At 43.6% G+C, this 15,269-nt stretch overlaps 2 protein-coding genes across 2 annotated transcripts in view; both read left to right on the forward strand.

Moving 5' to 3' along the window:
- MMAA (metabolism of cobalamin associated A) overlaps positions 1–196 on the forward strand; it is a 98,938-nt gene extending 98,742 nt beyond the window's left edge. Inside the window, exon 11 of the transcript XR_012093471.1 lies at positions 39–196. The gene's annotated coding sequence lies outside the window, so the exon portion shown is untranslated. The remainder of the gene's footprint in view (positions 1–38) is intronic.
- C7H4orf51 (chromosome 7 C4orf51 homolog) overlaps positions 1–15,269 on the forward strand; it is a 71,540-nt gene that overhangs the window by 38,362 nt on the left and 17,909 nt on the right. Inside the window, exons 4-6 of the mRNA XM_037992676.2 lie at positions 39–99; positions 451–524; positions 2,722–2,888. Of these exons, the coding sequence (XP_037848604.2) occupies positions 39–99; positions 451–524; positions 2,722–2,829 (243 nt within the window). The 3' untranslated portion in view covers positions 2,830–2,888. The remainder of the gene's footprint in view (positions 1–38; positions 100–450; positions 525–2,721; positions 2,889–15,269) is intronic.

Below are 15,269 nucleotides of genomic sequence, written 5' to 3' on the forward strand. Positions count from 1 at the left end.
AAGTGGTTGGTATTTATTTCTATCTCTTTTTTTTATAGGCACATCAAATTTGGGATTTTGGTGATTGTTTTCCAACACCTCCAAATTATGGAAAATACTGTAAGTCCCATCCTAAACTACTACTTTATATCCATTTTCTGGCCTTTATTTTAATAGTGGTCTTCATGTGATATTTCCACACCTTTTGCGTTTCTGCTTTCTTCCTCCTGGCACCCACATTGTTACATCATTTTATCTCTCCTAACAATACAAAAGGTAGGATGCAGAAATAACAGGAGGGAGAAATGCAAGAGGCATTTGCCACTCATACTGGTGGCAGAGGCAGGGGCTGCATATGTAAAGATTTGGATCTATTGATTTAAAACAATGTTTGGGAATGTCAGGAAATTTCACTTGTGGTAGACTCTGTTTATCACAAACACTCATATATTGGCTATCTCTTCACCCTAGGTGTAAGACCTAAAAAGCTAGCACAGGAGGCCCTGATAAACTACAGTCGACGAGGGAAAGGTGTCCTAAAGCATGTAAGCATCTTTCTACTTGCCCTACAACAGTGGATCTCTGGGGGAGAGTCAGGAAGTGGGGTTCTGAGTGTCTCTACATGGCAGCAGGGGTGGTGGCCTGTGTATGTTTAGAGTTGGTATAAAAGTATTCCCTAAGTTACAATCAGGCAAAAAGCGGAGCTGTTCTGATAAGATAAAGTCTTTCTTAAAGCATCATGAATAGTTTCTTGGGTGGATCTCTCCACAGCTGTTTTGGAAACAAGCCCTTAAGAGGCTTACAGCAGTTGGAATTTCTATTGTACTGTCCGAATTTTCATCGGTGAGTTGCTGGGTTCTGCCTGTTGTGAAAAAGGGAGTTCTCCGATAGTCCTGCCCTGCCGCGTATCCACCCTGGGTGCCCAGTGGCCGGAGTTTCCCTCCCCATGTGCCCGTCCTGCCACCCATCATCTACCGTCCCTGCTTCCCCGAAATGACCCTCCAGACCAGGGATTCTCTCCTTCCGGATTAGACTTTCTCAAAACCCAGGGCTTTTAAACAGATTGTTAAAATGGGATTCTTTTTATGTCTTAAATTTCTAGCAGAGACTCTTAGAGAGTAAGTTGAAAGAAAGAATAAAAACTGGTTTCTGCATAGAAGTTACAACTAAACTGGTTTCTGCATAGAAGTTACAACTATTTTTGCTATTCTATTACTTTATTAAGATTTCTGTTTAACTTAAAAAAAACTCAGGCTCATCCAAAGTAATTATGTTCATTATACCATGGGTTTGATATTCTCATTATGTGTGTTAGGGGGGGAAAAAAAAAAAAACTCTGACCATTAAAGTAAAAAATGTTATGCAAGTACTACCTAACAGTATCACAAGAACCACCAGTTATACATACATTTCACTTTGGAAATGCTGGTCTTTGGGCATTAACTAGCAAATCTGATACATTTCGCTAATGGGAGAGGGTTGAATGACCCGCGCTGGTTCCCAGGCGACTTGTCTATTTTAATGATGGTCTTCCAGAAATGGTGCAGTTTTTCTCGACTTTTCTGCTTAGGACCTGATAATGTTCCCAGGGAGCATTTCAAACATGGGAAGCCAGTGCGGTGGCAGACTATGGAGGGAGTTGTTTGGGGGCATTTGTAGCTGTGTGGTCCCCTGAAAGTTATATTGTGTGGTCAACCAGGGACATCCCTTCACTGTAGGGTTGATGCCTGCTTCTAGGAAGGGTAGATGATTTCCTGAAAGTACATTTACTGAAAGCTGGCCTCTTGGGAGTTGCTTGGGAGAATCATTAACTATTGTTAAATAAATAAATCCCTCTTGCCTACATGGAATTGTACTGGTGCCAAGCAATTCCATTGCCAATCAGTGTCTGCAGCTGTTCTGGGGGAACAGTTGCTTCTCTCTGTAAGGTTCTTCCCCAACCCCTCCCAGAAAGGGAATTCTCTATACTCAAAGTAGCCGCTTTTAAGTCAACCATTCCCAACAAATAAATGACATTACATCCTGCTCTTGTTTTTGTGGTGCAATAACAGACTAAAAATACATGCACGTGCACACACACACACCCCACAATTAATATGCGGCGCATATTTGGAAAACCTTGGACCTAGAGTCCTGACAAAAAAAAAAAAATAATAAATCATGACTTTTTATTTATGAGACAAGGCAAATCTTAATATTTTTAAATTTTATACTTTGAAGGAGAACAAGCACTGAGATATATAAATGCCCGATTTCCTGCATCAAAGCAATAAGTAGAGATTGAAATTTTCAACGATCATTAACACTATTCTTAGTTTTGAAAGTACTTGCTTGCTGGGTAGTGCCTTTGGTAACCATTCTCTAAGTATTTATATTCCTGTGTCCTATCTTGAAGAAGTTCCTGATGGAAACTGGAAAGCAGAGCATTCACATCCAGGAATGCGGGGACTAGAGGAATTAGGGAAACCTGGAAAGAATCTTACCAGAGAAGCAGTGGGGGCCGGTTAGGGATTGCAAGAGTTCCTGCCCTTTTTCTCTCCCGCTTTATTAATCTGGCCTTCCTGACAGAGACACAATATATTAAACAGGAGGGTTAAGAGAGATGGAAGAAAATGCAGGATCAATCCCATCTCCTGCTCATGAATGATGTCTGGTTTGGAAGAGACCATTTAATTCCCAATTCTGTGGAAAAGTGACCTTTGCAGATGAGCGAGTGTTGACAACCAGGCCATTTTTCTCCAGCTTCATGGACGGTGCGATTCTGAAAGCAAGGTTGGCTCATCTGAGGGTTCGGAAGCTGATCGATACTCTGATTATGGCTGGGGAGGACCCTCATCGCCATTTAACTAAGTTGGAAAACGAAGCCACAGTGCTGGAGGCGTGGAGTTTGCTTAATAAACAACTTTGAGGTATGGGGCCCCCCCAACACCCCCCTGCCCAGGAACATCTGGACCCTGGCAGGTTGGCTTTCTGGGACAATTCCATGGGCTTCATTTCTCAATTTTTTCCCTTTTTAATTGGTGGTGAGAGACAAAACTTGTTATAATCTTTACTAAACTTTCCTTTTTAAATAAATACTTGGGACCACATTTATCCACAGGAACCACAGAAATGGTGCTGCGGCCCCGACCGTCGTGGGCTCCGGCGTCACAGAGCCTGTCCCTTGTATCTGGGAGCCCCGGGGAAGGGCGCAGGGGCGTGAGAAGGGTTCTTTGTATTCAGAGCGGTCACCCAGCAGAGCCGGAGCCTTCCACCGCCAGGTTTTCCTCCGCGCAAGGCGCCGCCGGGAAGCGAATTGGCTTCGACCGTCGGGGCGGGGTCGCGGCCCTCCCGCCCTGGCTCTCCCGGTAGGCTGCCCGCGCCCCCGGAGCCGCGCCCACGGCCCGCCCACCCGCCGCCTGCCCCTCCCCTCCCCCGTCCGCCTCTTCCCGCTCCTCCCGGCCCGCCGGAGCGGTCGCCTTCTCCTTCCTGCACGGCCCACCTCCTCTCTCCGCGATCCTCTGGCTCTCTCCAGGATCCTCCTCCCCTAGAGTCCACGGGCCGCCTCCACCGCCTACGATCCTCCTCCTCTCTTCGCGACCCTCCTCCTGCTGATTCTCCCCGCTACCGCCCGCCTCGTCGCCCTCGCGGAGCGCGCGGGAGGAGGGACCGGGAGGGGCAGGGGCTGCGCGGTGACCCGGGGCGCGGGAAGGAGCCCGCTGCGGTCCAGGCCCGCAAAGGGCCCCGGCAGCCGCCGACTTCCGAGGACAGGCAGAACGGTGTTTGGTTTACTGAAGGAGCCACCTCCTACCCCCTCTTCCTCCCCAGTCCCCGTTTTCTGCCCCCCACACCCCCTTCCATTTACTCCTAGTTACCAAGACCGTCCTTCTCTTAGGATTTTTGTTGAATAGAAAATACAATTAAAAGTCGCAGCACCGCCCCTGCCTCCCGTCCCCCAAACTCCTAGTGATTATTTTTGTCTCTTAGCCCTAGGTTGGGTTAAATACATTCCCCGGGAGCCATCTGGTCTGATTCCCGGCAACCTTCGTATGGTTTCCATTAAGCTCTCCAAAAGCATGCGTTGAAAAGGCAGCCTTGCAGCCACTCAGGAACCTCCGGAGTTTTGCCCTGGCCAGCCCGGGTAGACATCTCAGGCAGTAGGAGAGAAAGGCCTTTGTTGAGGTTCCGAGTCTAGTACCTCATGATCCAGGTTTTAATCTCTTAACTTCCTGGCTTTTCCTGGTCCAATAAAATACAGTTCTCTAAGGTAATGGTTATCATTAATTCATCATTTGTTTTTTACTATATGCAAGGGATAGCTGATTACAATTCTGTTTTAATTCTAAAACTGAAGTCTTAACAGCTTTACAGATGAGTTGCAACAGTAACCTGGCCGCAGAAGTTCAATTTGACCAGCAGCATTGGTGTGGTGGGGTCTACACCTTCTTGCTTGTCTATCCCCCATTCCTTAATCCCCAAAAGGCAAAGAGCAAATGTTTGCTTGTGGAAACATATTCCCTCACACGTGAGTTAGGGCTTGTATCCAAGAAAAAGGGAACCGGCAGGTTCATAGACTCAGAGTGTTGTGACTAGAATGTTCTTTAGGATTCATCCGAGATGTATGTCCATTGATTGAGGACACTCAGAAAGTGGAGGGGCTTCGGGAAGGTCACATGACTGATGAGTACTGTACTGCAGCCAAATTTGGGGATGGGAGGGTGGGGAAGAGACCTGGGCATCAAGTGCTTTATCATATACAGCAAGGAAGATTGTGGTCAAATCAATTCATTAGTGGCACATCCTAGCTCTCCCCAGCCCCTCAGCTGCAGTTCCGTCTCTGTCCTGCTCTGTGCCTCCTTGTTTGGGGAGTTAGAGCCCTTTGCTTTTCTTCCTATTTCCCCACTCCCGCCCTGCCCGTGTGATTTTTATTTGGGTTTTTAAAACGAAACCAGGTGCTGCATAAAACAAAAGCAAAGTAATAACAAGGAAAGACTATCCAACCCTTGAGGAATGTGCTGAGTTTTATGACTCAGGCTGTCCTGGCAAAGGGCTTGGGCTGACAGCGAGAGGTGGGTGGCACGGAGCACAGACCATACATGGCAGCCCTGGCCTCCCCAGATAGGCATGGTCAAGGCAGCCTGTGACTCACAAAACCAGAGACTCTTGTTCTTTGTGGAGCAAGACTTCCCGGAGGCTAAAGCAAGATGATCATCAACTTTTCTCCTAGAGCTCCAGAGCCAGTTCAGTCTGATAAAGCAGGGGCCACCCCGGAGTTTGGAGGGGAAGAGAGCCCAGGCAGAAGGCCATCCCTGGGAAAGAAACAGGCTTGATGGACTTGGGCGAGAGCTTTGGTGCAGTCAGGAGATGAGTAACATGGAAGTTGCAACATGACATGAAAATTAGCATGTATTGTAGTGGAGACAATGGCTTGAGAGTTCCAGGTCGCTGGACTGCCACAGTGCCTTGGAGAAGGGGACTGTTTGAGTGCTCCTAAGCCCGGAGGAGGTGTTTGCTCCTCCTGAGTGCATGGAGCACAGGAAAAGCTTGTCAGATGCCAGTAAGGTTTTCGAGGTGCCATTCCTCATGCAATCAGGAAGAGTAACTATGGGCAAAAGTAGTAGACTTTGCATAAACACCCAGAGAGCCACCCAGACACACATCCTCACATTCTGAGAATTCTTTTCAAATGAGCATAGTAATGGGGTGAGGTGTACATTTTTTCTGTTACTAAGAGACAGACTGAGAGAGAGAGAATGCAAAGGAGAATGTCTCTCCTAGCAGAGGTGGTGGGAGGGGTTGGAATTTGGGTGACAAGAATCTGTTTGCGCCCCCTTCATTACACAGGCCTGGGTGAAACGGGACTGATAGGGCTTCTTCTGGTTTCTGCTTCTGGTTTCTTCTTCCCAGAGAAGGCTGTCACTTTTTGAATGAGAATGAACTTTGACTGGCATAAATGAGATCTCTGTGCAGAAGCTCCATGGAACAGGCTCTTGTGTTTCCTTATCTTCTTTCTCTTTTTCTTTTCCTTTCCATGGACTATCCATTGAAAAGCTATGGTGACTATTCCATAATTGCAGGCAAAGCTCTGCTTAACTTTTTCCTTAAAGTCTACTTACCTGGAAAAATAAAGTCTTTTAAGGACGATGACTTCATAAATATTTATAGTGGGAACAGGCGTCACTCTGGTTCTGCGAGAGAATGGGCTCATTCAATTTTATTTATGATGTGACACTTGGGTGAGTGACATCTGTCATCTGGGTCGGCCCTACACTCTGTTCCACTGAAGCATGTTTATGGAGTGATTATGCCTGCAAATATTTGCTATATTTAGGCCCTCTCCTCCCCTAACCCCCTCTTAGCCTTCTTAAGTCCCCAAAAAGCCAAGCTGTGGTCTGGAAGGTTTGAACCCTAATGATAAGGCACAGGGGCTTGAACACGTGCTGTAGAAGGATTTGATGAATTGGGAGGCAATTAGAGTGGGAACGCTGTTACTATAGCATTCCTGTATTCAGGAGGTTTTGCTGTCCTGTATCTAGCAGGTGAGGGCTCTCAGCTGGGCATTAGGGGTTTTGACAGGTGACGAGCACAGCCCTGAGTGACGAATGTAGAGGGATGCTTTTGAAACTCTTCCCTTCCCAGGGAGCTTTCTCCGGACAGGATCTCACAGGCCCTCAGATCTGTCACCATGCACTCCAGGGCTCTAGGGGCGGGACCTGATAGGGACTCTATGACCTCAGCTGGGTCAAGGTCTGGGTGTAACCTGAGGCCTCCACTCAGCCACACCTCGTCCATGGCTGGGTGCAACAGCTGCCCTCCATCAGCTGCAGAGGAGGGAGGGCCTTCTCTGGCTTCCTGGCTTTCGAGTGCACATGCCTTGACCTAGGCATTTCAGGCTGGACTTAGACATACTTCAGGACTCAGTATTTGCTCTCCGATCGGCTTGGCGATCTATTGTTTATCCTGGGAAGGGCCAGGTCTTGGCACAGGAGCCTGAAGCTTTGCCAGTGTTTTATTTTTAGAGACAGGAAAATGTCTGCTTTTTGGCAGCTGCTCTTTTTCTGGCACACATCAGGGATGGTGTAAAAAAGTTCAAGTGAGAGATTCCAAGCCCTAAATTCATGGCCTATGACATAGGCAGTAGCACCATGAGCCTCTCAACAGGCGCCTTTGGGGAACCTAGGATCTGTCATTAGAAGGCCTCCTGGGCAGCGTAGTGGCCTGCCTGACACACCCTGGTGGCGAGAGTCCTGTCTAGTTCATAAACCTCAGAACCTGAACATCTCGTGAGTTCCTTTTGAACGCATCAGCCCATCTGAACTATTATAGTTCTTCCCTCCATTTTTCTCCTTCTCTACCAGTCCATAATCTAGTTCAACTTGGTAGCAGAGTTAAAAGAAAAAAAGAAGTCTGCTAAATTTCATGTTCATCAATCCTTCTTAAACCCAGTGATGTTGTCATCATAATGATTGTAGAAGCCAGCCAGTGTCCATGGCAAGAAATATCTTACTAGACTCAGAGATCACATTTCCAAGTTTTATTGGAATTAATATTTGTCCTAACATAGCCCTCTTAAAACATTTTTGTAGGTCCTGTGATTCTGGCTACTGGAAATTTATAGGAAAGCACTTTGTAAACTATAGTGACATATTATGCAAAGGTAAAATGGAATAGAAATAAACATAAATAATTATCAGTATCTTTTCTCCCCAACCTTTGGAAAAAGATTACTTTCTAATTACAAAAATAAAACGTGAATGCATTCTCCTTTACTGCTTATAGCCCATGATTGCCTTTTGGATTCATTTTTCTTCCTGCTGGAGCACATCTTTGGTGGATTTTCTTTTGCTTTTCCTCCCTTCTCCATCAGAGTGGGTAATACATTTTTCTAAGGGCTGGTGTGTCTGAGAAGGTATTTTGCTCTCTCTCTCTCTCTGCATGTTAGCTTGACTTGTTATAGAACTCTAAGTTCAAATAGATTTTTCCTGAACATTTCTAAGCTATTCCATTATTTTCTTGAGACTGCTTTGGTTGATGAGCAGTACCCTTTTGATCTGACTCTCACTCCTTCGTAGGTAATCCTCTGTATCCTCTTGTACCTTTTACGATTGTGTTTTTCACCTCGATGCTCTGCAGTTTCGTTTTGATATCGCTATGTATGAATTTATTTTTAAAATTTATCCTGCTTGGTAATGATAGGCTCTTTCAATCTGAGTGTTGAGGTTCTAAGATATGGGGCAGAAACCAGAAAGGGTAACTTCATCTATATAGTAAAGTGCTGAGGAAGAGAGGAAAGAAACTGTGCGGCCTGAGTGTTGGGAGGAATTTTAAGGGATTAATAGAGACAGCAAGAGAATAAGACTTGGAGAGATTCATTGTTAGTTGGTTCCTGCTGGAGCACATCCTTGTAGAGAAAAATGTGTAAAGAAGATTTTAAATATACTCCCAGCAGGACTCAGTGGTTTACGCCTATAATCCCAGCACTTTGGGAGGCCTAGGCAGGTGGATCACCTGAGGTCAGGAGTTCGAGCCTAGCCTGACCAATATGGTGAAACTCCGTCTCTATTAAAAATACAAAAATTACTCAGGCATGGTGGCGGGCGCCTGTAATCCCAGCTATTCAGGAGGCTGAGGCAGGAGGATTGCTTGAACCTGGGAGGTGGAGGTTGCAGTAAGCTGAGATTGCACCATTGCACTTCAGCCTGGGCAACAGAGCGAGACTCTATCTAGAAAAAAATATATATATATATACACACACACACACACATACACATGTGTGTATATATATATACACACACGCACTCCCCTCTGGTGTTTTACGAAGAAACTAAGACTCAAATTGTTGTTAATTATATTTTTTTTTGTGGGACTGTTGGATCTGTGATTTGATACTAAACCAGAAGACTGAACCATAAGACTACTTTGAATTAATATGAATTACATAATCAATTATTATTTTGAGATAGGGTCTTGCTCTGTCACTCCGGCTGGAGTGCAGTGGTATGATCTCAGCTCACTGCCACCTTTGTCTCCTGGGCTTAAGTGATCCTCCCACCTCAGCCTCCCGAGTAGCTGGAACCACAGGTATGCACCACAACACCCAACTAATTTTTTGTATTTTTGGTAGAGATGGGGTTTCACCATGTTGCCCAGAATGGTCTCAAACTTTTGGGCTCAAGGAATCTGTCCGCCTTGGCCTCCCAGAGTCCTGGGATTACTGGTGTGAGCCACTGCCCCTGGCCAGCAATGAGTTTTTTTTAATGATTAGGCAAATAACCTTTTTTCATTCTGTCCTTGTCCCTTCCCTTCCCTCACGCTGTCCAGGCTACAGTTTCTTTTCACATAATGAAAGATTCTTTTACAAAATGAAATGGAGTTAGATGCTCTAAAGTCTTGCTGTTTCTCTATAACTCTTTTTCTCTTACTCATTGGTCATCTACCTACCTAACCACTTTCTTTTATGGCTAATAGATTATAAGAAGCATACACAAATACTTTGTCCGCTCATTTAGTAATCTAATTTCTCACCAGATGGGTTGTCATGTATAGATTGTAGATTTGGTCAGAAAAGACTGTACAGTGACCAAAGTTATAGCAGGTTCGGACTCTTAGCTTAAGATCCAGAACGCGAAGCTCTGCTTACCTCCCCAGAAGTTGACTACTCCTGACTGAGGAATTCATCCCATAGATTGTCTTAGTCCACCCATAGGAGTTATGTGTGGCAGAGGAGCAAGATTTGGGAAAGGCTCAAACACAAATTTATATTCAACCAACCATAGCATCTCTGAGCAAATGAAGGCAGGAGATACAAACAAAATCGTATTATGACTTTTCACTCTCTTCTTGAAACATAATCATTGAATTGCCTTTTATTTTATCGTGTGCATGTATTACCTTTTAGAAAGCACTAAAAACAGTTGTTAAACTTTTAAAAGTGTAAGGACAATAGAATAATTATTGAGAGTCCAAATTCTCCCAGGAGATTTGAATTACTTGAGAGCTTTTCCCTCTACTTCTAATATCCACACTAAAGTGTTTGATATAACGAGACAGTAAACATATGCAGCGTGTATAATCTGAATTACTCTCCTGACTAAAAGGTAGAGATTGAGTTGCTGCAGCCCAACACCCCTGACAACTACTGAGCTCCTAGTTGTTAGATGCTGCTACTCTTACTAGATTTTGAGATATGCATAGTCTTTGCCTGAGTAAGCGGGATTGCAGTGTGACCTAGAGGAGAGAGATCTGGGAAAGGCTCAACGTGGAACTGATATTCAACCAGCAATAGCAGCTCTGAGCAAATGAAGGCAGAAGATGCAAACAAACCTAAGTTCAAAGTCTGCTGACATTGGAAGCCAGCCAGGTGAAAACCATTCACGTGGATCTTCAAGGGAGTCGGGCGTTTCTTTGAGTTGCCATCAGCATTTCTTCTTTTCTGGAATATAAAGTTTCCTTCACTTTGTATGTAACTAGGGCTCTATCTGTATCCAGAGAGGGTGAAATGCTTTCCAAATTATAGCTCTCTCTCCCTTTCAGGAAAAAAAAAAAAAAAAAGTGACGTGAGGTTTTCAAAACTGCATTTTACAAAAAAAGAACGATGCATTTACTTTGTAATTTCAAATGACATATTTTCCATTTTTGGTGAATCTGTAATTAATTGTGGCTCCTAAATCATCGGGTTTCCTACAGTCCCCTTCATCTTTTCTCCAACCTTTATGTTAAACAGTTAATGCTCTATACATTATATAAATACCCTTCTGAAATTCAGTGCCCAAGGAAAAATCCATTTTTAAAGAGAGGGATTCTGAATAATAACCACCCCTTGTTTTGAAAATATAGGTTTTCATAAAACAGCATTTGTAAAAGCAGATCCACCCCTAGAGAACATGTGACAAATATCTAGCAGATGTCATTACGGCAAAGTACTCCCCTCAAAACCCTTAAATTTTCACTTCTTCTGGATTTCCCGCTTTAATGGAAGAGCCCACCATGGCGACACGTGCTCTGCCTCTCAAAGTGTGGTCTGCAAGGCTTTGCCAGATGGTCTCCTTCAGAGTAAATGCTTTCAATATGATACTGTTTATATTTGTGATTCTGGCATGAACTAATAATTTTCTCGTGATAGTTAATAAAAAACAGATTATTTCATTTCTATCTCATAAAACCTGGTACCTTTCCTCCTATTCTATCTGATGAGGGTGATTTTTTTTCCCGTTAGTGAGGTTGCAGTGAGCGTGGGGAGGATTATGGAGCTGCAGCCGTCTCCACGGCTAATGCGGTGTCCAGCCTAGAATTTGAGATCCCCTCCTCCTCACAAAAGTCAGGCTTGCAATGCATCAGAAAAGGATAGTTTGTCAGGGTAACAGAGACCAGGGCTCCAACATAAACAATCTCTTTGAAGCTTCAAGGTTTACCTTTTAGCTGTAATATTCTGGAATTTGGTGGCTGAGTCTGGGGTTCTCTGGCCATATCCATCATGTTTTCTTAGAGGCTGATCACATTCCCTTCTAATCCTTCATTTTTCCAGACTAGAATACTTATTTTATAACCCTTGCCACAGCAGAGGGGTGAGGGGTAGGGCGACTTTTCATCCCTTGACCTTTTTTTATTTTAAAACTTTTTTGGACTCTTTGCGTTTCGGAGAAGAGGTACTAAATTTTATCTGTGTAGCCTTCTTTTCCTGTGGGTATGTTTGGCTAACAGAAACTGGTTCTGGTGAGCAGCAATAGTAGGGATGGTATGAAGATGGATGGCCTACACTTCAAAGGATGACTTGATAAAAAAAAGATATGGAAAATTGGTTTGGAGTGTGGCTGGAGATTATAATGCCACTAGTTTACTTTTCTTCAAAGGAATGTGAAGTAGGGAGTGGGAAAAGGTTAGATTTCCCTGAGAGAGAAGGTAAGATTTGGGGTCTTTTGGTGAGAACTAGGATGCATTAACTTTCTTTTTTTCTCTCTCTCTCTCTCTTCTTTTTTTTTTTTTTTAAAAGACAGAGTCTCACTCTATCACCCAGGCTGGCATGCAGTGGCTCAATCTCAGCTCACTGCAACCTCCACCTCCCAGGTTCAAATGATTCTCCTGCCTAGTCTCCTGAGTAGCTGGGATTACAGGCACCTGCCACCATGCCTGGCTAATTGTTGTTGTTGTTGTTAGTAGAGACTGGGCTTCACCATGTTGGCTAGGGTGGTCTCAAACTCCTGACTTCAAGTGGTTCACCTGCCTCAGCCTCCCAAAGTGCTGAGATTACAGACATGAGCCACCATGCCTGGCTGCATTAACTTTATTTCTTTCAATACTAAACTCAATACAAGGGTAGACTTTTCTCTTTGTTGCCAGCATCTCACCATCTACTCATTCTTTAACCTACTGGAATTTAGCTTCCACTCCTAACCTGTCATTGAATCTACATCCTTAAAGATCACCAATGGCCATCAAATTGATGAAGGCTATGAGATTCAGCCTGACTCTACTCATCCTTCTGTACGATTTCACATAAAAGTCTCTCTACCACTGGGTTCTCTAGCAATGTTGTGCTTGTCTCCGACTTCTCTGTTTCTTCTCTTTCTCCTGTGTTGACATTAAAATCTCCCTATGAAAGCCATCTCCTAAGGTTCTGTCATTGGTGCCTTTGTTGTTGCTATTGTTGCTGGTGCTGTTGCTTCCATGGTGTTACCACCCTCTCCACTGTCTTCAAATATCTTTGCTCCAACAAGTCTCATCATGAGATTTCTTCTGAGCTTCAGAATACGTTTTCAGTCTTCTACACAAGAGCATTTTTTTCTAGACAGAAAACTACTGTGGTCCACCTGGTGAGGATGCTAAGAACCAGCACAAGGATATTAAGAGTGGAAAAGACAGGAGTCAGAAAAATATTTGGCAGATAAACAGAGCTCTTTGATGGATTAACTATCCAAAGAGCAAGAGGAAGAAAAAGAAGTCGGAGAGCACGAAGGGGACAAAGCTGACCCCAAGGTTTATAGCTTAGGTAAATTGGAGGACAGGTGTACCCTTATTGGAGTAAGAAATACATGGTAAGAGTCAGATTTAAGGGAGAAGATGATGACTTCAGTTTAGGACATATGGAACATACCTCATCTCTACGTTTTTTGCCTTTTGAGTCTTCCTTTCTGTCTTAGTCTGTTTTGTGTTGCTGTAACAAAATACCTGAGACTATATCATTTATAATAAACAGAAATTTATTTGGCTCATGGTTCTGAAGGCGGGAAAGCCTAAGATCAAGGGGCCAGCATCCTGTGAAGACTTTCTTGCTGCATCATCCCATGGCAGAAGGTGGGAGGGTAAGAGAACTCATGAGAGAGAGAAGGGGAAGTGGGCTCAACTCGTCTTTTTATGAAGATCCTGCTCCTGAGAAAACAAAGCCACGCCTGTGATAATGGCATTAATCCATTTCTGAGGCCGAAGACCACATGAGCTAATCACCTCTTAAAGGTAGTGTCTCTCAACACAGCTGCATTAGGGATTAATTTTTTTTTGTTTTTGTTTTTTTTTTGAGATGGAGTCTCGGTCTGTCACCCAGGCTGGAGTGTAGTGGCACGATCTCCGCTCACTGCAAGCTCCACCTCCCAGGTTCACACCATTCTCCTGCCTCAACCTCCCGAGTAGCTGGGACTACAGGCACCCACCACCATGCCCGGCTAATTTTTGTGTTTTTTTGTATTTTTGTTAGAGACAGGGTTTCACTGTGTTAGCCAGGATGGTCTCGATCTGACCTCGTGATCCGCCAGCCTCGGCCTCCCAAAGTGCTGGGATTACAGGCATGAGCCTCTGTGCCTGGCCGGGATTAAGTTTTCAACACATGAGCTTTGGGAGATTCAAACCATAGAACTTTCTTAGTGCTGCTAGAATTATCTTCCTAAAATGCAGGTCTAATTCATGCCATTCGCCTCAAAATTTTTTGTTAGCTCTTACTAACTACAGAGTAGTTTAGGCATTCAGTCTCCTTGACAGGGATTTGAAGCCCTACACAAGCTGTCTTTGTTTGGTTTCATTGTAATCTTCTAGCACAACAGAATCCACCAAGCAATTTCTCACCTTCTTGCCTTTGCTCAAGCTGTTCTCTCAATCTGGAATGCCCTCCCCAATTTTTCTGTCTATGGAAATCCCACTCATTCTTTAGATTGCAGCTTGCATGCTACATCCTCCATAAAGCCTCCTCCCACCACAGTTAGAATCTGTCATTCTTTATTCAATATTTTCACAGCAATTTATGTGTATTTTTTCTTGTATTATAATGCATATGTTCAGATGCTCATTTCTTCTATTGGTTGGTAAACTCCTTAAAGCTGGGAAATGTATCTTATTTATCTCCATTCCTTATCAGCTGCCAACACACGATTTTCCATATATTTGTTGCTCATTAAATAATAAATGAAAAGGAGAGAGAGACATTAATCATGGTTAGCGTGGAAGGGGAGTCTTGTGGGGAGAAATGGTTGGTAAGTTAGGCAGGGACTTGCTTTAGAATATATTCAACTGGGATGGAAACTTTGGGTTGTGAAGAAAAGGGATAGAGAATAATGATGAGGGTGGCAATGGATTATGGGTAATGTGAAGGGCTCATATTTAAACACAGGATCCTGTGATACAAAATCATGCATGTACACATTTAGCTTCTTATCCATAGGCAGATAAACCAAATTGTAAAGTCCTTCAACAGGAAATTATTACTCTTCCCATTTAACTGTAACCACAACTCTTGAATATTTCACTATTTTTGCTACTATGTCTATTGTCTGATACCATAAAGAGATGGGACCTTAATTAATAGTATGGTGATGATCCATTGCTATGCCCATTTACTTAATTGTAGAAAAGGTGGGCAAGGAGATATTCATTCTGATTAATAACATTCTTTGACTCTTAATTTTTCTTTTCATTTTCATCAATCTGTTTTTATATTAAATACTACAAAGAAAAAATGAAAAATATTGTCTTTTAAAAAGTTATTTATTGTACTGGGTACATAGTAAGTATATATACTTATGGGGTACATGAGATAATTTGATACAGTATGCAGTGTATAACAATCACATCAGGGTAAATGGGGTATCCATCACCCAAGCATGTATCCTTTGTGTTACAAACAATCCAATTATTCTCTTTTAGTTATTATAAAATGTACAATTAGATTATCATTGACTATAAGACACACTGTTGTGCTATCAAATACTAGGTCGTATTCATTCATTCATTCATTTTTTTTTTTTTTGGTACCCATTAGCCATTCTCACTTCCCCCTAACCCCCTACAACCCTTCCCAGACTCTGGTAATCATTCTTCTACTCTCCATC

Source organism: Chlorocebus sabaeus, chromosome 7 (assembly GCF_047675955.1).
Source record: "Chlorocebus sabaeus isolate Y175 chromosome 7, mChlSab1.0.hap1, whole genome shotgun sequence".
NCBI lineage: Eukaryota > Metazoa > Chordata > Mammalia > Primates > Cercopithecidae > Chlorocebus > Chlorocebus sabaeus.